This window comes from Mastigoproctus giganteus, chromosome 8, assembly GCF_048544385.1.
Source record: "Mastigoproctus giganteus isolate SK-2022 chromosome 8, ASM4854438v1, whole genome shotgun sequence".
Lineage (NCBI taxonomy): Eukaryota > Metazoa > Arthropoda > Arachnida > Uropygi > Thelyphonidae > Mastigoproctus > Mastigoproctus giganteus.
The window spans coordinates 172798311-172824842 of NC_143582.1; the positions used below are offsets into that span (position 1 = coordinate 172798311).

General features: G+C 35.2%; 1 protein-coding gene across 2 annotated transcripts in view; it reads left to right on the top strand.

Annotated features, from left to right (window-relative positions):
- The window catches only part of LOC150082011 (ubiquitin carboxyl-terminal hydrolase isozyme L3-like), a 241382-nt gene that overhangs the window by 18798 nt on the left and 196052 nt on the right, over positions 1-26532 (top strand). For both annotated transcript variants that reach the window (XM_090379905.1, XM_090379906.1), the window contains 2 exons: positions 18949-19077; positions 24189-24345. In XM_090379905.1, the coding sequence (XP_090236031.1) occupies positions 18949-19077; positions 24189-24345 (286 nt within the window). The remainder of the gene's footprint in view (positions 1-18948; positions 19078-24188; positions 24346-26532) is intronic.

The following is a 26532-nucleotide window of genomic DNA, read 5'->3' on the forward strand; positions in this document are numbered from 1 at the left end:
GCATCCCGTGCATTTTTCTTCTCTGCTACAAGCCTCGTTAATTCATCTGACATCCATTTAGGTCTAAACCCTGAACAGTATTTCTTAGTTGGTATGAAAAGCCTAGTACCCTCCAAGATTTATTCCCTGAAGGCTTTCCATTTAGAATTCACCATTGGTAACATTATCAGTTGATCCCGCTAAATAGAATTTAAAAACTCTCTTGAGACCACTGTGGTCACCTTTACGAAAGCAAAAACCCTTTCCCTTACCCCTAATGGTAGTTATATTTTTAAGTAAATCCCACATCAGTACATTGTGATCACTGCCACCTAGTGGTTCCTTTATCTGCAGATTCGTACCGCATGAAGAATCACTGCTGATTATCAGATCAAGAGTATTACTCCCTCTGGTTGCCTCCTGAACATGTTGCTGTAGAAAACAGTCATCCAATAAATCCACAAAAGTTTTGCGAGTGTGCGAGTAACCACAAGTTCCAGTCAGTATCTGGAAAGTTAAAATCCCCCATTATAAGACATTCTGATTTACTTGTCCATACTATTTCTCTGCACAATTGCTCATTATACTCATCAGATTCATTAGGCTTATAACAAACTCGTACCCTCGTTTTTGCTTTCCCAGTGCTCATGTCATACCAAACTGACTCAACATTGCATTGTCCACTAGTGTCAATTGGATGCACTTCCATAGATTTTGTTTATTAACTAACAGCGTAACCCCTCCTTCCTTCTGTCCTGTCTGTCCTTTCTGTACACATTGTACCCCTGATATTCCAATTCTGTACTGCTTACATCTGGGTGGCGCCAAGTCTCTGATATCCCAACAATATCCGCTTTTGATGTCTTGACAAGCTCTTCAAATTCATCAAATTTATTTATATACACCTAGCATTGGTGTACATGCAAGTAGTAGTAGTGGCATGTGATGCAAGAAAGCAAGTGTATGAGCTTATACAGCATCAGCCATAAAAAAAAAATCACACCATTCCCTCTAAATGCCTGTCAAGTTCCTCCTTAAATTTAATTAACCTATCAACTTCCACAACGACAGATGGAAGTTTGTTCTAGCAATTAACCATCCGCTGGCTAAAGGCAAATTTCCGCACATCTATTCTACATCTGTCTTTTCTTAATTTGAATTTATGCCCTTTAGGTTTGTAATCTGAACAAGTGGAAGGATCCCATCAGAATTCATCGTGCTCAACCCATTCAAGGCCTTATACACCTCAATCAGATCACCGTGCAGGTGCCTAGTCTCCAGCCACTGCAATTTGCAGAACTTAAGCCTCTCTTGGTAAGAGGATCCCTTCATTCCAATCTTGTTGCCCTTCTCTCTACACACTCAAGCAAATCTATATCCTTCCTAAAATGAGGCCTCCAGACCTGTATGCAGTACTCAAGGCATGTTCTGACCATTGCCTTATACAGAGGGACAATCACCTCTTTTTCCCTGCTAGCAAAATTCCTATATATCATTGACAAAACCCCATGACTTGCCCTGGCAGCCTGTCTGCATTGCTCAGAAAACTTCATATCTGACTGCACAATTACTCCCAGGTCTTTTTCATTTTCTACCACCTTAAGTGTAGTACCACACAGTTGGTACGTTTCTCTGGGGTTACTTCTACCCATATGCAGTACTTTGCATTTGTCAAGGTTAAACTTCATACATAAGCATACATACACCTATTCTTACTCTTAGTTACCCTAACACAACCCATGTATTTATTTGTTCCATGATGACTCTACTTAATTGTTACACTAAATTATTTTCTATAAGTAGCTTTATAGTTCTAGCCAAGCTCCGTGATTTATTTTGAATTTAGATAGCGATTTTGAAAGTTAATACTTAGTGTCCGTAGATTTTACGTTCATAACTTGCTGCCATTGTTATACGATGTGCAGTACCGTAAGGTTTACCTTAAAACTAGATAGTGAAATATGTAGCAGCGTATTAGAAATCTGTTAGATTAGTATAGTATTATCCATAAAATTTATTAATCTTATTAAATTTCATTGTTAATTAAATTATACTTAACAGAATCATGACCCAGACTAGAGCAGCGTTCACAGAATACCAGAGTGCTGTGGCTTGCGGAAGAACTGAAGGGGGCGATTCTTCCACACGTCACAATCTAAAACAATGCGCCAAATGTGAAATTTTTGCAGACCTGTCTAGAACAGGAAATGATCTAGCCAAGGAGGATGTCTTTGTGTGTGCTAGACCGCGAAGAAATTAGGCGCCATCTCAGCGTTTTGATGGGCATCTATGAGAGTTTGAGGTGTAGGGTAAATACCCTCGAAGAAATTAATATGAGGGATCCATCAAGGGACTCTATTGTCAGAGAGATGAAGAATATAGTATGCAAAAAGGATAGGTGGAACAGGACCAGGTTATGTCCTGATGATGTTATAGAGCAGATATCATTTTTTTAAGAGCACAAAAGGTGATATTGTTGTGCATGTTGGCACTAATGACTTTAAGAGTAAGAGATCTGCAGATTTACTTAACAAGTACAGGTTAATGTTGAAAAAAAGCCGAGTTAGGGTTGAATTTCAAAGTGTTTGCAATTCTACTCAGACATGATAAGAGGGAGTATATGGTGAAAGCCTTGTCAATCAATTCAGCCCTGGAGAGATTGTGCAAGGCTCACCGGGTAGAATATTTTTGGTGTGGTCTGTGCTTGCTAACAGGAGAGACTGCTTCTACGGGGATGGGATACACTTAAATAGAAAGAGTGCAAGAATATTTGCTGATGCTATTGAGGCAGTGTTAGGTGGTTCGGAAAACTGCTAGTTTTGGGGGATTCACAGACTAAAAGATTAACGGAAGCCTAGAGACCAAGTTGCTGGGAGTCATCATGGAACGAGTAAATACATGGGCTGTGTTAGGATACCTAAGAGTAAGAACAAGTGCATGTATACTTTCATGTACACTAATTCTAGAAGTGTAGTAAATAAAATTGATGAATTTGAAGTGCTGATCAAGACATCAAAGGCAGATATTGTTGGTATATCAGAGACATGGTGTCATACAGGTATAAGCAGTGCAGAATTGGAATTTGGGGAGTACAATGTGTACAGAAGGGACAGACATGGTAGGAAGGGAGGAGGAGTTATGCTGTTAGTTAAGAAACACATAAAATCTAAGGAAATGCATCCAGTTGACATGGGTGGACAGTGCAATGTTGAGTCTGTTTGGTGTAACAAACACTGGGAAAGGGATAACGAGAGTAAGAGTATGTTATTATTATTATTATTTATCATTTTTTCCCGCTAGAGGGCTAGTGATAGCATGTGTACTGTATCAACGCTCCAAGAGAAAATTGGAAATTTTTGCTAGTTGTAAGTTGTTAAATTCATTCTTTTGTTATTTATTTTGTGAAAGTGCTTTATCTGAAACGTCTTGTATTGACTACTCCAAAGTTCTGCAAAAATGAATCAAAATATATGCAAAAAGTGCAACCTACCGCTGCACGTGCAGGAGGTGGTGTGTCATGGCTGCAACAATGGGTACCATTACAGATGCTCAATGAAAGAAGCAACCTATAAAGGAATGGCGAAACAAAAGAAACAGCAGTGGAGGTGTATATTGTGCAGGAAAGAAGAGGGGGAAGAAAGAAGTGAAATTTCCTACTCGGCAGAAGGATTTCACGACTTGCTGCATTCACCAAAAGAAGTGAACGAAGACTTAGAAGCTACACAAAAGCAGGCGAACACCCTTAATATGGAAGACGTGCTGAGAAAGCTGTCCAGTAAAATCCATTTGCTGGATTTACTAAAAGACATAGTACCAATAAAGAAGCAAATGGAAAAAAGCATAAGCAAACTACAGGACGCCAACACAGCAATCGGTAAAAGAATTGCGGAGCTGGAAGCCTCATTCAAGCAAAATGAGGAAAATTCCAACTTGCTTAACATAAGGATAGACTCGATAGAGCAGCATTTGTTAGCGAATAATGTAGAAATTGTAGGATTAACTGGATTAACAGGCCAAGATCTAGAGCTTGTTATACAGCAGCTAGGACTTGCATTGAAACTACAGAACAACAAAGAAATAGAACACTATTACATACCAAACAGTAAGAAAACAAAAGGCAAGCCAACACTAATTGTGAAGTTTTCAAACCATGTGGCAAAGGAAACATGGATGAGAAAGGCAAAGGAGATCCGACTAACAGCAAAGGACATTTATCAGAACAATAGCAATAGCCCAATCTACATAAATGACCACTTAACAGCCCACCTCAAGCAATTGTTTTGGGAAACAAAACAAATAACAAGAACTCACAGTTACAAATTTTTATGGCTAAAACATGGCAAAATTTATGTGAAGAAGAATGAATCTTCAAGAGCCATTAGAATTCAGAGTTCAAAGGATTTGCAGTTTATAAAATAGACTCTTTTATTGTGAATAATTGAAATTTCCAGAAATCTAGATTTAAGGTAAAATTAAGACATCAGGTATGCTTTTTGAGGAATCACAGATTTACAATTCACCTTTACATTTTATAAATAATCAAAATATTCAAGCTCTTATAATTGATAAAAAACAATTCTTTATGGTAGCTCTAAATATCAGGTCACTAAGAAAAAATTGGTTTAACTTCTTGCAATATATAAATCCAATGAAAGAATTTATCTCTTGTATAGTTTTAACGGAGGTTAACATAAAAAGTGAGGAAATTTCCAATTATAACATACAAGGTTATGATAAGGTCTATATATTGAGAGAGTTGAGAAGGGGTGGAGGAATAATAATATACTATAGAACATGCTTTAGGGCAATACAGGTTTACCACTTAACTCAGTCTTGTGAAAACTGCTGTGTCAAATTATTAGGAGAAGACCCAGAAAACACATTCATGATTTGTGCTTTTTACAGGCCACCATCAGATTCAATAAACAGCTTCCTAATAGAATTAGAAAACATTATTTTGCAATGGGACGACATACAAACAGATAAGACCATACTAGTAGGAGATTTTAATATTAATTTACTAGCCGATGAAACTGATAATGCGATACCCAGATACTCTGCAATCTTAAACAATTATGGATTTGAACATACCTTAATTGGAATAACTAGACAACAAAGGATCGAGTGTAATAGAACAGTCAGCTCTTGTTTGGACCACCTAATTACAAATATCAAGTTGAAGTATGCTAATTCCTACATACTATTAAATCAACTTTCAGATCACAGAACATGTATACTAATAGTAGATATGTATTCAAAACAACACCCATGTGAATAAAAAAAATTAACAAATGCTATGAAGAAAAATTATTTATCAACAGGGAAACTGAAACAGAACATAGGAAACTTGTTAATACAAGAGCAAGCATCATACACAACAAATGTAAATGTTTTTTCAAATAAGATAATACAAATTATAAACAATTCGAGGTTTAATACCGAGAGAAAAGTTAATCACACAGCCAACAACACAAACACTGGGAGTAGCAGGATTAAGCTTAGGAAACCTTGGATGACTAAAGAAATAGAAGAACTAATGGTACAAAGGGATAAATATTACAGGCAGTATAGAAATTGTCCATCAAAGAAAGAACATTATCACAATTATAAAACACTCAGAAATAAAGTGACAGGTATGATAAAAAAGCAAAAAAACACTTATTACAATCATCTTTTCATGGATAAGCAGATAACACAAAAGGATAAATGGAGCATTATAAATAACATGTTAAGTACAAGGAAGAAAAAGTCAAGGGGAAACCAAATTAAAACACTAGTAGAACAGATTTCTGGTGCAAACAAACAATATGAGGCTGCAAATAGGTTTGCCAAAGCTGTATTAGATCTCAACAGATATTTAATACATTATTGCCAAAATTCCTTTACTCAACAAGATAGGCTTCCTCAGATAATGAACTCTTGTGTAGTCTTAGCTCCACATTATACTGAGATTCTTAAAATTATAGAACAATTAAAGAACAAGAAATCTTACGGACTGGACTGTATTACAGTAACCGAAGTAAAGAGAAACAAAGAACAGTTCTCTGTTCTCTTGGTAGAGCTAATAGCACGGATGTTAGAGTCGGGAAGCTATCCTACAAACTTACTGTCATTTAAGATAATTCCTATATATAAAAAGGGACCACCAGATGACTTTTGCAACTACAGACCAATAACAATACAGTCAGTTTTAAATAAGATAATAGAAAATTATATATTTTCCCATATAAGCAAATATTTACATCAATATGGACTGTTAAACAACTCTCTATTCTCATATCAGAAGGGCAAGAGCACACAGACATTGTTAGAGAACTTAATAGACTCTCTAAACTTACATTTAAACAACAATAACTTCATATTGATTTTATTTATAGATTTGACCAAAGCATATGACCTAATTGATATCCCAGTATTGCAACAGAAATTACTGAAATATGGAATAAGGGGAAGACTCAATCAACTACTAGCAAATTATTTAACCAAGAGAAAAATAACAGTAGAAGTAGAAAATACAAAGGGGAAATCTTATAATGTAAAGAGAGGAGTACCTCAGGGCACTCATGCTGGGCCAATCATGTTCAACATCTATATAAATGACATTTGAAGTAATTAAGAACTCCTTTATAAAAATTTATGCAGATGATATAATCTTATATACAATAGGAAAGGACCTAACAAAAATGGCGAATGATTTACAACAGGATGCAATACATTTACAATCTTGGCTGCACGATAATAAATTAGCACTCAGCTTTGAAAAACTAAATTTTGGTAATAAGGTCTCCTCATCAAACCTTGGACATTCAACCCTCTATAAAATTGCACAAACATGATTGCCTACATGAACAGAATTTCCAGAATTGCGAATGTCTAACTGTGGAAGAAGTCTCAAATCATTGTTACCTTGGGCTATGGATCGACTACAGTCTAAGTTGGATAATGCATATAACAAACTTGCACAAAAAAATGAGATTTTATGTGTACTTTTTCTACTACATTAAGAATAAGTTAAATCTTAGAACAAAAGTAACCTTATATTATGCATTAGTGGACTCCCAACTCAATTATTTAGTAAATATATGGGCACGAGCAAATAAAACAGAAATAAGGGCAATAGACAACTTAATGAATAGGATTCTGAAACTTTTAATGGGGACAAACTCTTGGAATGACCTGAATAAGAGAAGGCAATTTTTGTTGAAACATAAAATATTGTATCCAGTTCAAAAACTAAAGTTAAATCTATTCTTAAAAAATCTTAACACTATTTTTGAAGAGTCGAATCTGCAAAGAAATGTCTCACATAATTTAAGGAACCCAAAAGCAATTACTTTGCCTCACCCTAGGATACTAAATAGATTTGGAGATAGGCACACAATGAATGTAATAAACAACTTGCTGGCTAGTGTTGATTTCAGGCTCAGGAGAAGTTATCCCATCTCCAAATTAAAATTCCTAATAAGAAAATTCTTGATACTCAATGACACAGTAGATTAGAATTGATATGCAGATAAACTACCTCTGTTTACAGTGTGGAATATGCTATGTGTAGTGACTTCATAGTCTTTTCTGTAAGATAACAAATTTGTACAAAACTTGTAAAGGAAGAACTACAACTTGTTGTCAAGAAATTTACTTTTCTTAACAAGTTCATTTATTGTAAACGAATTCTCTTGATAAATAAAATTGTATTGTATTGTATTGTATTATTATTATTATTATTATTAGCTATATGGTGCAAGGAAGCCTGAGGCTTATGCTGCACCAGCCAAAAAAAAAAAAAATTCCCGAGTTACCCTGAGAGAGAGAGAGAGAGAGATGTAGAAGGAAATCATCTAGAAAGAGAAGAATGATGATATAGGCCTAATGATGCTGTACGAGGAAGAGTTGTGCAGAGAAATAGAATGGGCCAGTAAATCAGAATGACTTGTGATAGGGGATTTTAACTTTCCAGATATTGACTGGGACTTGTAGATTGGTCATGCTAGCAAGACTTTTGTGGATTTATTGGAGGATTGTTTTCTACAGCAACATGTTAGAGAGGAAACCAGTGGGAGTAATACCCTTGATCTGATTATCAGTAGTGATGATGCATGCATTAGGAATTTGCGGATAAAGGAATCATTAGGTGACAGTGATCATAATGTACTGATGTGGGATTTACTTAAAGATGTAACTACGATCAAGGGTAAACGGAATGGTTTTTGTTTCCGTAAAGGTGACTACAGAGGTCTCAAACAGTTTTTAAATTTTATAGAATGGAATCAACTGATGTTACCAATGGTAAATCTAAATGAGAAGCCTTCAGGGACTTAATCTTGGCGTCTACTAGGCTTTTCATACCAACTAAGAAATACTGTTCAAGGTCCATGCCTAAATGTTTGTCGGATGAATTAATGAGGTTCATGGCAGAGAAGAAAAATGCATGGGATGCATATAAATTATCAAGCAACACAGAAGCCTACGACAGATATAAGCTAGTCTGTAATCAAGTCTCAAAGGAGGTTAGGCAGGTGAAGGCAGATTACGAGAAATCTTTGGCAAAGGACACAAAGAAAAACAGCAAAGAGTTCTTTACTTATGTAAAATCTAAAAGAAAAGGGGTGAATCAGATTGGTCCACTTAACATAGATGGTTCACATGGACTGGAAATGTGCAAATGTATCCCCAATTCACAAAGAGGATTCAATGGGTGACACAAGTAATTATAGACCTGTTAGTTAGTTAAGAGGTTATACAGGATCACCTAGCCAAGAGAGCAGCAATAGTTGAGAAACAGCATGGGTTTGTTAAAGGGGAAGTCTTGTCTGACCAATTTGATTGTATACTACGATGTGGTCGCAAAGGAACTAGATGCTAAAAATAATTTTGATATCGTATACTTGGATTTCAGGAAAGCTTTTGATACTGTTGCACATGGAAGACTGCTGTACAAATTGGAGCGGTATGGCATTAAGGGTAAGTTACTACAATGGGTAAAGGGATGGTTGAGTGGAAGATGGCAGACAGTGGTAATAAATGGACACTCCTCTATGTGGACTAATGTTATTAGCAGAGTTCTCCAGGGTTCGGTGCTGTGCCCATTGTTGTTTTGTGTATTTATCAATGATATTGATGAAGGTCTATCAGGCTTAATGTCCAAGTTTGCAGATGATACAGTGGTTGGCAAGGTTGTTAATGACACTATAGACAGTATGCTGCTGCAACAGGATCTTGAAGAGTCAGGAAGATGGGCTGAGAAGTGGCAACTGAAGTTTAACATTGACAAATGCAAAGTACTGCATATGGGTAGCAGTAACCCAAGAGAAATGTACCAACTCTGAGGTGCTACACTCGGGGAGGTGGAGAATGAAAATGACCTGGGGGTAATTGTGTAGTCAGATGTGAAGTTCTCTGAGCAGTGCAGACGGCCTGCCAGAGCTGTTTGTGGAGTTTTGTCAATGATATATAGGAATTTTGCTAGCAGACAAGGAGGTGATTATTCCTTTGTATAAGGCAATGATCAGGCCACACTTTGCGTATTGTATACAGGTCTAGAGGCCTCATTTTAAGAAAGATGGAGCTGCTGGAACGAGTACAGAGAATGGCAACGAGACTGGTGAGTGGAATTAAGGGTTGGTGTTATCAAGAAAGGCTTAAGTTCTGCAAGTTGCAGCATCTGAAGACTAGACACCTGCGTGGTGATCTGATTGAGGTGTATAAGGCCTTTAATGATTTGAGCAGGCTTAATGGTGGTGGGATACTTTTGCTTGCTCAGACTAAGAACCTGATATGGTATAGATTCAAATTGAGGAAAGACAGTTGTAAAATAGATGTGCGGAAGTTTGCCTCTAGCCAACGGGTATTTGTTTGCTGGAATAGACTTCCATCTGTTGTTGTGGACGTTGATAGCTTAAATAAATTTAAGGCTGAACTAGACAAAGATTTGGAGTGACCTACTAGACAAAAATTTGGAGTGACCAGACGGGTGAAATTGGAAGTTTTTTTTTTTTTTTGCCTGATGCTGTATAAGCTTTTTTTCCTTGCATCATATGCCTCAACTAATGCTAATATAAATGACTCCCAGTAGCTCTTGAAATCTGCAGTACCTTGCTTTTCAGGCTGCTGCTCATTACAATAGAAGCAGTGCAAGAATCACTTTCACCTCTGCTGCCTGTGGCTACCATTCCATTAGTCTGTGAATTCCCCCAAGTTAGCAGTTTTCCGACTCACCTAACATGCCTTGATTGCAGCAGCAAATAGTCTTGCACCCTTTCTATATAAGTGAATCCCAACCTGTAGAAACAGTCTCTCCTGTTAACAAGCACAGACTATTCTGAGAAAAATTCTACCCCATGAGCCTTGCATAATCTCTCCAGGGCTGAATTGATTGACAAAACTCTTATCATATACTCCCTCCTATCATATCTCGGCAGAATTGTAGTCACTTTCAAATTTAACCCAAACTCACGACTTTTTTTCAACGTTGACCTGTACTTGTTAAGTAATCTGCAGAATTCCTACCCTTAATGTCATTAGTGCCAACGTGTACAACAATTACACCCTTTATGCCTTTAAAAGATATCTACTCTATAGTGTCATCAACTTTTGCCCCTGGCACACATACCCTGGTCCTATTCCTTCTATCCTTTTTGCACAATATATTTCCCATCTCCCTGACAATAGAGTCACCGACAATAACTAGCTCCTGTGGGACCAGCGCATTCTGCCCTTAAACGTTGCCACTGTGTTGCCTGATGATCAAGTGCAAGCTCTGGCATTGATATGGGCAACTGAGAGCTTGATTTGTTCCCCAATTTAAGTCCTTTGAGGGCATCTACTTTGTCCTTCAAGCTCTCATAAAGGCTCATATCAATGCTGAGTTGGTGCCTAACTTCTTCACACTGCTTACATCAAAGACACACAAAGACATGCCTCTTGGGAATGCCATGTCCATCCCAGAAAGGTCTGCAAACATTTCACAAGTTGCACATCTCTTTAGGCTGTAATTCATTGTAGAATTGCCCCTTCAGTTCTCCCCTGAGCCACAGCGCTCCTGCTACTTTGTGCACGTTGCTTTGCTGCTCTAGTCTGGGACATGATTTCCATTTAAATACAATTTAATTAATTAACAATGAAAGTTAATTAGGTTAATAAATGTAATTGATTAATTTACTATACAGGAACTCTCCTACTTATGTAAGGATTGCAGTCTGTGGAACGCTACGTAAGTCAGGTGTTCCATAAGTCGGAATTTCCCCGTGCTTGTGCAGCACTCGCAACTGTGCTTGCTAAATTGATTGAAACAAAAAAGAAATGTTCAATGAACTTGTAAATCAAATTATTTATTGTATTTATTCAATTTTTTATCTCATGCGCAGGAAAAATTACAAAAGCGTGCAATTTAAAAAATTTCAAAATTATAAAATTACAAAAAAAAGAGATGAGACAGGCATAATGTCAGTAAGTTTTACCTCTCCAGCATCGTTGCCAGAATCTACGTCTTCAGCTGATAAGTATACTGCTGTGGAGATTTAGAAGCGGTCAGCTGCTGAATCTTACGAAAGAACATGTTAATGGATGACTGGATGGTGGCTTTTTTTTCTTTTCATTGTAGGTTTCTTTGTAGCAAGCAAGCATATCATTCACCTCTCTGTTAACTTTTAAGAATCGTTCGCTGTCAGGATCCATCTTCTCGAAGCTCGCTGTTGTCGTTGTAATTTCACGAAATGTCTTGGCTTCTCATTTAGTTCATCTTGAGCTTCGTCAGCATTTTCTTCTTTCACTATCGCTGCCTGCAAGTCAATAAGTTCTTTGTTAGATAATTCCTTCTCTTCTTCCTCTATTAACTCCTCCATGTCTGTGGCATCAGTCTCCAAATGAAGTAGCTCTGCAACCTTTACAATCTTAGCTGTGACCTCTTCAAATGATTCGTCTTTTTCAAATCCTTCAAAGCCTTTTATGTGCCGTGGGAATATTTTCTTACACACGTCATTTAAAGAGCATTTAGTAATTTCTGCCCAGGCCTTATTAATGTTTAAGATGGCATGGTAAATATTGTAAGATTTCTAAAAGTCTCTTAACGTAAAATTTTTCTCATCGTCTACTGCAGACAATGCCTGAGCAAATGTTGTGCGTAAATAGTATGCTTTTAAATTCGAAATAATACCCCGATCCATAGGTTGGATGAGTGAAGTTGTGTTTAGCGGTAGAAATATTATTCTTACATTTGAATTGAAATCATCTAGATGTGCAGGATGTCCAGGAGCATTATCTAATAGAAGCAAAATCTTGAAAGGAACGTTGTTGTCTTTACGATATTTTTCAACCTCTGGAATTAAACAGCATTTAAACCAATCCTCAAAGATAGATATTTTTATCCATGCTCTTGTTCGTTCTGAAATGTAAGGGTAGGGTGGCTTTATTGATGCCCTTAAATGCACAAGGCTTTCCAGAATGGTACACAAGCAGTGGTTTTAACCTGTAATCTCCCACTGCATTAGCCCCAGGAAAGAGCGTGGCCATATCTTTTGATGCCTTGAAACCTGGCGTTGTATTTTCCTCTTTGGCAATGTATGTCGATCCGGCATTTTTTTCCAATTCAGAGCAGTCTCATCAACTTTAAAAATTTGCTGCATTGAACAGGAGTAATCAATAATTTTTTCCAACACATCACAAAATTTCTCTGCAGCTGCAGAATTGGCACTGGCGACTTCACCGCATACTTTAATGTTGTGTGAAACCAGTGCAATGCTTGAACCTATTAAACCACCCATTGCTTGCCACGAACTTGGGTTGGGGTCCGTCGTACTTATCCGTAATATATTTATAAATACTTCTTGCTTTTGCTTGAATGGTCATTAGACTCAGGGGCACTCGCTTCTGAATCTGATTTTCCTTCCATATTATTAGCAGCTGTTCCATCTTCGATATAGCACCTGAACTCCGTTTTGTGATCACTGTTGATCTTAAGTGTTGATCCTTTGACATGTTCCTTTATACGTGCACTGTCCTTCAAAATAGTATTCACTGGTGAAGCAGTGAGACCTAATTTCCTTGCAATAGATGACGAACTTTGTCCTATTTCGTACTTCTTGAATCATTTTCATTTCTAAATTAAATTTGTTTTGTTTCGCGGCACTGCCAGCACTTGCACTTTCCATTGGTCGCTTTCCCTTTATCATTGTAATACATAAATAGGAATGAAGAGAAGATTCTGAAAATTTGTTTTTTGTATGAGTGAAGATTTCAGTGAAGGGGAACACATTTCACCATAATACTGTAACGTAAAAACCCACAAAATTGCAGTTATTGGTATTATCGTGAATGCAGTAAGATCGAGTTTACTACCCGTTTATAATTAGATGCACTAACAGAAAAGCCCAGTAAACTAGGAAGTGCATATTGTTTTTTGGTTGTGACCTCCAGAAACGTGCATTAAAAAATATCACAAGGTGTTTTTTCTTTTCTTTTTTTTTTTTTTTTTTTTTTTTTTTTAGGAGAATTAGCAACTATGGCCATATTGCTCGGAATATGCAGTGGTCATTCCCTGACCTTTCTGCATCCTCCGTATTTGGTGGTGACGGGCTCGAACCCCGGTCTAATCAAGAAGTATGTGCTACGCACTGTTGCTCCTTTCCACCTGGCTTCGGAGGTGCCATCACAAGGTGTTCAAAATTGATTCTTATAACAGGATCATATGATAACGATGAAAGGGTAATGCAATTTCCATTAATAATATGACCTTTTAGAGAGATAAATAGCTTAGTAATACTGTATAGCAAAATTTTCAACTTCCAAGGACTTGGAACGAATTACAAAAAAAAAAATAACAATGTGTTATTGGGTTCACATTATGATATTTTCACGATACCTCCATTTATTCCTACAGGATGAAAATATGTTTCGACGACTTTTTAAAGTTTGCACCGGCCGGTAAAAACATACGTAACGTCAAATTTCCATGTTGAGTATTACGTATGTCAGGGAGTTCCTGTACTTGACTATACAATACCATGCTAAGCTAATGCAGTAATATGTATTCCGTTATATAATTTTACATTATACCTTAGCTATCAAATTCAAGATATACATTATCAAGTTACTCTATACTGTAATGATCACAATGCTAAATTAGTTATATACTTAGCTAAATACAAAAGATATATGCTCAAAAAGTGATTAAAACTTCAAAATACTTATTTATTACAATTAAATGTTCTGTTCTTCTATGCTACTGAATTATGCAACAATATTCCAGCCAAGACACCAATACAATAGCAGTAAGAATAGACATTTGTAACTTGCAAAGTCACTAGCTAAATTTAAAAAAATATGCTAAAGAATGCTACTAAGCCTATTTAATCTATTTGTGAAACACAAATTAATACTTTAACTTATTAAAAAATACAACAGATATAAAAGATGATTAATCCCTTCAAAATACGTACTTATTTATTACAATTTAAACCCTACTATTCTTCTGAGCCACTTGTTACTCTACAGCAGTAGTTTCCAAACTTTATGTTACTATGTGTCCTTTTAAAAAAAATCTAATCTTTGCGCCTCCCACCCCTTTATTTCATAAAATAATACAGACACATTTTTAAATGGTAAAAAATGTATTAATACAAAAAATGAAAAAAACGTAATTGACAGAATAATAAGGTTTATTATATATATATTCATTTTTTAATTAATTTGTTTTAATGCGATGGATGTACTTTTTATTAGCACAAAGTTTATCAAATCTAGGTGTCATTGAGGAGAGTGCTACTCGTAGCTCTTTTTCTACTACTAAACGGACTCGATATTTGGATTTCATTAGCAAATAATGGATTTTCTACATTTTCTAATGTAGAAAATCCCGTTTCGCATAAATATGATGTTACGAATGGCAGCAGTACTTGCATTGCTTTGCTTGACAAAGTATTATATTCTTCACTTCGATTCAACCAAAATCGAACTAGGGTTTCACTCTGAAATTTTTGTTTCAATGAAGTATCGCGTGATAATTCTATCAATTTTTCCTTTTCAATAGTTGTCAATCCAAATTCATCATCTTGTTCATCGATAAATGGATTCTGTATCCATGCGAACTTTGTAAAATCAGGATCTTCGAAATAATGTGAAAAGTGCATTAGCAAACCATCTAAGTGTTCAGTAAATAGATTTTTGTTTGCTTCAATATTAACTCTGGCGCAGAAATCATTTAAAAGTGGAAACATGTCGAACTTATTTTTTTGTAAATTTGATTTCCATAGCTCCAATTTTTTTATGAATGCTTTCACTTTGTCCTTTTGAATCAGTGCATGCATTTGTGGTCCTTGCATTTATTCATAACACTCAATTTTCCAAATAGGCAAGTTTAACAATAAAGTTATCATTCCTAAATAAATTTGCCTCTTCATTATGATTTTCATCAAGAAAAATTGCAATCTCTTCTTTGAGTTCAAACACCCTTTGAATCACTTTTGCACGAGATAGCCAGTGCACTTCACAATAGTATAGAAGTGAGGTATAATTAGCTTCCATATCTTCACACAGCTTTGCAAACAACCTAACTTTTAAAGGACTGTTTTTTATGTAGTTTATAACTTTCATAACTTTTGTAAAAATGTTAAGTTCCTCGCTCGTATTTTTTGACACACGACCTGCTCTGTGAAGCATGCAGTGTGTCCAGATAACTTCGGGTGCTTTCTTTTTAACTAATGCTTGAAGACCTGCCCTGTGTCCTGACATTGACTGTGCTCTGTCAGTACAGAGTCCAATGCAGTTATTATTATTATTAGCTATATGGTGCAAGGAAGCCTGAGGCTTATGCAGCACCAGCCAAAAAAAAAATTCCCCGGGTTACTCTGAGAGAGAGAGAGAGAGAGAGAGAGAGAGAGAGAGAGAGAGAGAGAGAGAGAGAGAGAGAGAGAGAGAGAGAGAGAGAGGGAGGAGAAGTAGAAGGGAATCACCAAGAAAGAGAAGGATGATGATATCCAGCTCAGGATCCTGGGTGTGCCAAGCCCAAACTCACCAGATGTGAGCCCCTGGGATAATGTACTATTAATGTTTTATTTCCAATAAAATTTGAATATAATATATGTATTATATTATATTTGCGTCTTTTTTCAGCCCCTGATGGATGTCGTTTCATTTTTCTAGCTACCATTGGTAGCTTACCAATGAAAACAAAAATATAAAATTTAATAGTCTGAATGATTAGAATACTAGAGAAGAAATTTTTTGTTATAGTGCAATAAATTAATAATTAATTAAAATTCAAAAATTATTCATAAACTACGAAAATCCAGGTGCTGATGTAACAACAGGAATTAATTTTATCTTAATATAATTTCAACAATATACGATATACACAAATACGCGTATATTGTAAGTCTGCATAGCAGGAGAACCTTTGTAAGTACAAAGTAGCAAATACGATTCTATTGCTCCGATGAGCGGTAGCGCAGCCGTGCGGGGCCTATACAGTGTAGCAATGAAATAATGAAAATAAGCGAATATAAACATACTATCAGGTTTTACCACTGATTGTAAACTTGTACGTAATTAAAATTGCACATATGAAACCAAACTTGGTATCATTAGAAAAAAGTGTAAAGTTGGGGTTTTGAGGAGCACTTCAGAAGTTGGGAGCCTAGGGCGCGCGGCCGGTGTTCCTGCCGTTAAATCCGCCTCCGAGCCCCATAGTATTTATTAAAACAAATAAAAACCTTTAATAAAAAAAGATATTCCACTTTGTTGTTCTCATCAAAAAAAGTGTCAATTATATTAAAAATTTCATTGGATTCAACCCCTTTCCAGGAATGGGGTTGCAAAATAATATATCTTCTATTATATTAGTTTCTGTGACATATCGACCATATGCAATTAAATGAGCATCTTTAGCTACATCAGTTGCCTCATCTACTTGTATGGCGAATTTCGAAGTACGCAGTCGAGAAACTAACCTATCGCAAAGATCTTCAGATATATCATCGATTCTTCTGCCAACTGTATTATCAGCAAGTGGTATTTGTTGCAACTGTTTCACATATGATTCGCCAAGCATTATTTTAACCATATCAATAGCTGCTGGCAAAACTAGAGTTTCTCGTATTGTGTGTGGTTTTTTGCATTTCGCGATTCTGTAAGAAACTTGGTACGACGCTAGCAATGCATTTGATGGAACAGAAACTATTTTTTTGAACGTTTGCTTTTATTTATTAAACTCATCTAATTTTCTTTGGAAAATTTCTATGGGTTTACCAACGTATTCAGAATGCATAGTTTTATGGTGCCATTTTAATTTGACTGGTCTCATACTATCTGAAGCCAAAACTTTCGTACAAAACAAACACATTGGTTTTTCACAGCCATCTATAATAACACTTGTGAATCCTAATGATAAATAGGATGAATCGTATTTTCTTGTCTTGGGAGTTCTACCTCCTTGTTCCCTTTTGCTTGTATTCCCTCTACCTCTACTTGTATCAGCATCAGTATCTTCATTATTAGTGGATTTTCTTGTAACCAGTCAAAAATTTATCCATTCCTCTAAAAATATTAATACAACTTCTAAATTACTAATGATTATTATCAGTAAGTAATCAAGCCAAAAACAATAAAAAACACAATCGCACACTGCTGAAATGCTTCTGTTGACACTTTAGTTACGAGTGACGTTTGAATTTGAGGTTATTGTTTTGATGGTTACTGTAACTAGCAGTTCTAGCGGCCATTTTATAAACTATGCACTTGCAAACTGCAAACCAGTGGTGTCATCCAATTTCCAAAACAACGGGTTTCCAATAAAAAAAAAATCAATCTTTACTGTAGTTACAAAAACCATATTTTCAACCATGCAGCTAATGCTATACTATGCAATCTATCTATATATGTCATACATAGTACGCACTAAATTTTATATATTACATTACATCATATCAATCATAATTCATCAATCCATTTCAGCAAAATATATATTTTTTCCAAATAAATGTTTATCTCATGTTTATATCAAAGTTAGAGTCAGATAGGTGGCGGTAAATGCTTTAAAAAATAGGTTATAAAATTTAATGTTATGTTATTAAAGTTTATTTATATGTATATATTTTTTTATTTATATATGTTATGTTCTGAAAATTACATTTCTGTTAAACTTTTCGCGCCTCCTTTTGCACTAGTCTGTGCCTCCCCAGGGAGGCGCGCCTCCCAGTTTGGAAATCACTGCTCTATAGTATTCCCGCCAAAAACACTGCTACGATAGTGGTAGTAGTAGCAAGTTGTAACTTACAAAATCACTAGCTAAATTTAAAAAAATAAGCTAACGAACCCCACTAAGCCTATTTAATCTATTTGTTAAACACAAATTAATATGCTAACTAATCAAAACTACGATAAAATTTCAGTGAAAACTTATCAGCTTGTTGCAGCTACAGAAGTCTACTTCTTCACCAAGCGACACCTATTTTGTCTCCAATGTAGAGACCATGTCTTTTACTGATTTTTTTTTTTTTTTTTTTTTTTTTTTAAGATATTCTCTGCCTCCTTTGTGACATATAAAGAATATGTCATTTCTTATGACATATAAGAAAATCATATTTTGATAATTAATAAAACTACATTACTCTGTTTTTGTACCTTATTTTGCTCTTTTTATCAGGCTATACAAACTTTATTTGATATTCAGGCTTCATTAGACTATATGATTTATTGTCTGAAAACTGGAAAAATTTTGGTTATGGGATCACTGGTTTGGGGACTTTGTACCTGTATGAATTTTGAAAAACTTTATATAGCTGCTGAATACTGGTTTACAATAAGTAACACTAAAACTTTCAATTATTTCAATTGAAATGTAAGAGTTTGTGTTATTATTTGAAAATTATTTTTTATGCCTTTTTTTAGCCTGAGTTAAACATTTTATCTCATATACGTTTTTGTATGCAGTCATATATAACCTTTTGATTCCTCTTTTTTATTTTATTCTTGAAACAGTTTCTAGGTAATCTTGGTGTTCCCCCATTTTGGGCAATGCAGGATGTATTTAGTTTGGAGGAAGAAATGCTGCAGATAATTCCACGTCCTGTTCTTGCTGTTTTGCTTCTATTCCCATGTGAAATAATGGTAACAGAATTGTATTTTTGACACGTTTATTTTTAAATATGTTTAAGCCATTTTTGTACACGGGTCAGTAAAAGCTTATTTATGTACATAGCTAAAAGCAAACTAAGTTAGCTACAAATTGGATTAAACCTCTCACATTGTGAAATGAAATGAAGTGAAAAAAAGATGGGAGTAATAGCAAAAGACTGTAAACGGACTTCCTGGATATTCTGAATATTCACCAGATCTGAGGAATCAATCATGATGTTGGCATAACTGTAAACTCTGTGGTGGCTTCATCTTTTTGATTTATTTTGACCCCTTTTCCATCTTGTCACGATTACAGTTTTTCTCCATCTTTTTCACAAAAAATAAAAATAAAAAAATAGTAAAACTAAGCTTTGCAGTTAAATTTGGAATTTTTTAAAAATTCTGCAAATTTCTGCTTATGTTCTCTAACTAATTGCTGTCAGATGTGCAATCCTATATTACACAAATTATGAGCAATGTGGGAAACACATTGCTCTGTTCTCTGTTACACGTAGCATTTATCATATTTTTTGTGAGGTGCAAAGCCAATTAGTAGTGTCCTTGTGAGCTGCTAAAAAATACATAAAATTTCAGAAGACATGTGTAAGATTTATGTTTATTTTAAAGTGAATCTGATAATATACTTGCTTTGTGTACTGTATATAGATGTGATTTTTCAATTTCAAGTAGCTTGACATGTGATGTAATTAGACATTTTCAAAAAGTGTAAGAAGCAGCATGAACTGCATAGAAAGAAATGCAAAAAAAGTTGTTTTATTTAAAGTGAAGATGATTCTCTCATATGTGCCAAATGTTTATTTGCATCACTTATCTTAGTAGCTTCCTTTGTGTTGTATTAATCATGCAGGCACATTGTTCACAAGTATGTTTCCCAATAGTGAAATAGCAAAAAAGGTATGGATATGGAAAAACAATAACAGCAGGTGTTGTTGGTGTAATTCCACAGAGAGGAAAAGAGGAGGTAGTGATGATTTTTAAAGATGAAATTTTCAATTTCAGCAGATAGCAGATTTTTTATTAGGAAAAGTTTCCCCATTGTGATGACTTTTCCTAATGAAAAAAAAAACAAAAAGGAAAAAAATCATCAAATCAAAAGCAGCTTACTTTCAGTGCCAACTTAGGAAGGTGACTCTACTGGGTATAGTTTTGGGCATCCTCTTCTGAACAACCTGAATGTATGTGGGATTCCTTTAAAAAATATCTGGCACTTAATGTTGATAATGCCCCTATTATAATAGACCTAAAAAATTGGAGTATTAATGGAATTAAATGATAAAATTGAGCACTTGGTGGTAATAGTCAGTCCTTGTCATCTAAGTAATTTGGGCTGAAAAGAAGTTGCTGCATCCTTCCTGTGAAAGTGGATGAATATTTGGTGGTAATTTATTTATGTAGAAAGAACTGCTAAAAAGAAAGACGGATAAAAACAGTTTCAATTAAAGCATGCCACTGGAGTAAAAAATATTTTGAAGCATGAGTGTACAAAACATTTTACCCAAAAACAGTTGGATAAAATATTTAACTAGACTGGTAGAACAGTGGCAACCTCTGACACGTCTTTTTAAATAAGAGTCCAAAATTGGTGAGAAAAGCCATATAAGCACTTTTCAGAATTTCCAAATTGAAAAGTATGGTAAGTATTTATTAGTTAGTAGTACTGACTCAGTTTATGATCCAAAAGAAATTTTGAAAGAAAACAAATTAATGAATGAGAGGAAAAGAACTTCTGAATTGCAGATTTCTGGTGAAAGTAATCCTAAACAAGCTAAGCAAGCTGATAATTCTAGGCATGTTATCCTCACTCATGCAGAAAGTCTCTTCAGTGTTCTCTTCTGGCTTGAATAGAGAAATTTGCTTTTTTTTAAAAAAATTTATTTATTATTTTTTTTAAATTTTACATCAGTGATTTAAAATCCAAACATAATGCTTCAATACAAAGTACCTCACATAGATTTACTAAGGTCCTTACTCCTAGATATGTTGAAGAATGTGATGTGTAAATTCGTTATACCAACAGTTGTTGAATCTTCTGCTTGCATTTTGGAAGTAGATTACTAAAGTAGACTGAATTAGATGGATGATTCTGACTTAGACATAGGCAGGGACATTCCCTGGATTTTCTAAAAGGAGTGGGCCTGAAGCAGTGTTCTGGGGGTTCATTAAGCTTTAGTCTTCCAGTAAAAAAATCCACGCCGACCGGGCTAGCCGAGTGGGTAAAGTACCTGCCCGGCAACCCAAAGGTCGCGGGTTCGATTCCCGCCTCGGGCTTGGATCAAAGTACTGCAAAAACCTTGGGAGGTGCAATATGGCCACAGAAGCCGATGCGCCAATAACTACCAAATCAAAAAAAAAAAAAAAAAAAAAAAAAAAATCCACATTATTTTCAGCTGTAGGGGAGACTCTAGCCCCTTTAACCCCTACCTGGGATATTGCCTCTGGTCTTATGCATTTCTGCTGTCAAGGTCATGAGGAGTCTAAAACAAGAGGAGGATATTCTATTCTTGTTCAGTGAGAAAGTACTATACTGCTGGATGTGATTACATGATGCACAAGTTCCCATTGAAAAATTATGTTCTTATAAATGTCAAGGTAGGTGAAATTTTATCAGATGGCAGTGCATCATTTTCAAATTTGAAATTTTTTTCTGTACAAGTTTCCATTACTTCTCAGTATCATTGAAGATAGAGAAATAAATGTAGCAATAGATGTTTTGAAGTATCACTGTGAAGTTCAATGTAAGGCCACTACCAGTTGAGAATTGTGCAGGAATTATGCGAATCAAGCTGAGAAGTATGTAATTAGGAATAATGTTTATTATTGCTAATTAAAAAACTTTCAAACCTGAAGACAAGTAGCGCTTTGGGTTGGTAGCACATATCCAGTAATTCTGAGAGAGACAGTGAGAGAACACACTGGACTATTAAGAATAATTATGAAGTCATCATTAACTTAGGGGAGATTCCTTGGTTGTTGGGAGAAGTGGCAAAGTATTGCCAATCCATAAAGGCAGTTTTTAATAAGAATGAAGTAACTAACTAACTACAGACTAGTCAGTGTAACTTCAGTGATAGAGAAAATCAAGGAAGTGGAGATGCCACCAAGCTCCTTTTCATTCCTTATCTCCAAGTTGTTATTAAATGCCAAAAACATCTAAACTAGTGTAAGACGAAGGGAAGATACCCAGTATTAAACTCAACATAACCAAAGCCATATAAAATAAGCTATATCATTTATTAGCTTTCAAAGAGAAAGAAATTGCCCAAAAATTTGAGCCTGCCAAGTATGAAGTGCGTGAAGAAATAAGTGTAGTACATTTTTAATGTATTTCTTAATAATTATATTTTAATCAATCACTTACATCAGTATGTGCAGTGAAAAGAAATCAATGAAAACAGTGTTCATATGATTCCAAAATTTGGTGACACATTGAGGGGGGGGGTGTTGCAACACTCAATTTGGAAAGCTCTGCTCTAGGCTTTTTGACACCTGTAGTGCTTGGAACTTTATAAAACCTGGTTCTTCCCATGTGAATTTTCTAAACACAATGTGTATCACTCATCTAATCCAAGACTGAAATTTCAATAAACTCCCATGGGTCAGAGTAAGACACCAAAAAGAAACTCTAATGCAACTCCTGTTCACAGATGGTCAGCTAGGTGATTCGATCAATTTTGTTGACTCCCACATATCACCGAAGTGTGTCACAACACTGGGAGCACCATCAGGCCAAGGTAAACAGTTAGCAATACAAGATAACCTCCTTGTTCACAAACCTCTTCATCACAGTCTCCATGGTCAGAAGCATCACATTTTCGTTTTGTTTTCTGGAGGCAATGGTGCCTCCAGAAAAACGAAATTCTCCTCTTGCCAGAGCAGTAGATCATTAACACCTAAAATGCCCTCAGCTAGCCCTAATCCTTCAAATAGCAGGGAGTATGACTGCTACGTAGTCCACTCTGTGTCACATTTTAGTGATTCCTTCCTGAGTTTTCCAATCAGAGCTTCATTACAGTTTTACTTAGTTGGGATTGTTGATGTATGTTGATTATGTGACTTTTTAGGACTCCTACTTTGTGTTTTCTGTCAGTATACAGTATGTCTTTTATTTTAATTGTTTTTTCTCATCTTATTGCACTGGTAAAAATGTTGAAACTAGTTAATAATAAAAAAAATTCTTAATTAAACTTGGTAAGGACATTACACAGAAATGCTATTAAATAAAAAAAAAAAGAATTTAATGAAAGACATTTAATCACACAAAATATTTAATTAGTTCCATTAGTGTGAAAGGATAAATTGTTACAATTATTAGACCCAAAAAAAAGACCTAATAACTCAATAAAATTGTTTTGTTTTGCATTCATGCACTAAAAACCAACGTTTAGTCCTGGATTCCGGGTTTAGGAGAAGACTATCACTTCTCCTAAGGCGCCTCCATAGTCAGGTGGGCAGGAGCAACAGTGTGTAGCACACACTTCTTGATTATACCGGGGTTCAAGCCTGTGACCACCAAATACGAGGATGTGGAAAGGTCAGGGAATGACCACTGCATATCCCCGGAGAAATATGGCCTTGGTTGCTAATGCTCCTAAGGCCATAAGACAGATTTTAATATAGAAATCTAAATAAATATTTCATGTCATAAAAGTTGTCTTGTATTATATTTTTTTACCTAAAATTGTTTACTTTTGTTGCATGTTGAAAGTGTGATTTTCATTATATGCAGCAACCTCCCCCCCCCCCCTTGAAACATGAAGACTGAAATCATAAATAACCCCAACATAATATATATTCCTTTCCTCTTAATGGCATATATCACATTTTGAAGGGTTTTAAATTAGTCAGATAATGAGTAATATATTACTTGATATAGTTCTATAAATATCTTCTAAACATTATTATCTATCTACATCAAGAATATTTAATATCCAGTGTAGTTTAAAACAGTTTGACTGCTGTTATAGGAACTGCAATTGAATTTAAATGGAATATGAAGTGCTATTGTAAGGATTATTAGACTAGCAGCGTGTGTATAATAATTTTTTAACATGGGTAATTGATTTGTTTTTTATTTAATTTAGACTGAGGATCTCGTCAAGCAGCAAGCAGCATCACTCAAAATTTCGGAACAGAATGTGAGCAAAAATGTTTACTTTTTAAAACAATCAATTAAAAATGCTTGTGGTGCTGTTGCCCTAATTCATGCTGTAGCAAACAGTGCTGGAGTGATAAAATTTGGTAAGTAGAAGATTTTTGTCTATTACTGATTCTGTTCCACAGAAAATTAATATCAGATAAATAATAAAGTCTTAAATAGGTACATAATTCCTCCTGTATTTCATTAAATGAAAAGCAACACTACAGTCTTTTTAGCTGTGAATACCATGCCTTTCTGAAAAGTAATTTATAAACCAGGAATGAAATTTTTTATACAGGCACTCCCCCTACTTATTTAAATTTGACTTTACGTAAGTTTTTGCCAGCTGGTGCAAACTGAAAAATAATACGGAAACAATGTATTTTGCATCCCGTAGGAATAAATAGAGGTATTGTGAAAATATCTTAATATGAACCCAATACATCTTGAAGTATAAGAGAGTGGATATTGTTTAATTTATCACTTTACTTCTTGTGAGAATGGTTCATAACCATTCGGTTATAACCGAATGGTTATAAGAGAATGATTCATAACCGAATGGTTGATAATCTATCTTTCATAACCGAAATACCTGGTCATGTATAAAGAAGTCTAGTCTAAAACATTTTAATACAATTTTTAATATAGTTTGACAATTGTCTTCTGTTTCTAGTCTATCATTGTTGATGGATTTAGTTTGGGATAGAGTGATGTACATCGGCTATGCTTTGCTCTTCTTTGGTAGCAGTAAGTAGACATTGGGAATTGAAGACAAGATTAGTTTTATAAAAACCACATTATTTTACAATCTTTTAATAAGGATATTTTTGCGTTATAAATTTAGATCTTTTATATATATTATAGTAACCAGATCAGTTAGATGTGAGCATTGGGTGAAGAAATTTCCTACAAAAAAAAGTATGATGATCTATCTTAAACAATATTACTTATAGTAGTATTGGAAGAATTGGGCTTCATCGCTCTTATATTTTGAAATCTTAGAACCCAATAACACATTGTTTTTTTTTTTTTTTTTTGGTAATTCGTTCCAAAATCTCAGAAGTTGAAATTTTTGCTATGTAACTAAGCTATCTAACTCTCTAAAAATGTTAAATCAGCACAACACAAAAATCACTTTTAACTAAAGGATGTAAAAACAAAACATGCGGCGGGTGCCTCCGTAGCCAGGTGGGAAGGAGCAGCAGTGCGTAGCACACGCTCCTTGATTAGACCCGGGTTCGAGCCCGTCACCACCAAATATGGAGGATGCAGAAAGGTCAGGGAATGACAACCGCATATTCTCGGAGCAATATGGCCTTAGTTGCTAATGCTCCTAAAAACCAAATAACTAACTAAAAACATGCGGCCTACATGTTTACAAATGCTGCTATTGGCTGAGGGGAGGGGCTACGCTGTCCGGCCGGAGAATGCATTGCACTTTCATTGTTATCCTATGTTCCATTATAAGAATCGATTTTGAACGCCTCAGTGATATTTTTCTAAAGCATATTTCTGGAGGTCACTACCATAAAACATTTGCACTTTACTGTTTATTGGGCTTTTCTGTTAGTGAAGTCTGTTATAAATGGGTAGTAAATTTGATCTTATTGCATTTATGATAATACCAATAATTGGAATTGTGGAAACAATTCCAGTTATCGGAGTTATCAGGAAAACAACATGCCTAATTTTTTGGACAACACACCACTGATCATTCGTTGTTTTTATGTTATTATGGCGAAATGTGTTTGTTTTCCCTACACTGAAATCTTCAATCATATAAAAAACATAAATAAATTTTCAGAATCTTCTCTTCATTCCTATTTACTTATTACAATGATGAAGGGAAAACGACCAATGGAAAGTGCAAGTGATGGTAGTGCTAGGAAACGAAACAAAATTGATTTAGAAATGAAGATGAAAATGGTTAAGAAGTACGAAGCAGGACAAAGTTTGTCATCTATTGTATGGGAGTGAGGTCTCGCTGCTTCAACAGTGAATACTAAGGACTGTGCACGTATAAAAGAAAATGTTAAAGGATCAATGCATTTAAGATAAACAGTGATCACAAAACAGCGTTCAGGTGCTATATCGAAGATGGAAAAGCTATTAATAATATGGATGGAAAATCAGATTCAGAAACAAGTGCCCCGAGTCTAATGGACATGCAAGCAAAAGCAAGACGTATTTATGAAAATATTAAGGATAAATATGGCAAACCCCAAGCCAAGTTTGTGGCAAGCAATGAATGGTTTAATAGGTTCATCATGCTGGTTAAAGTAAAATCA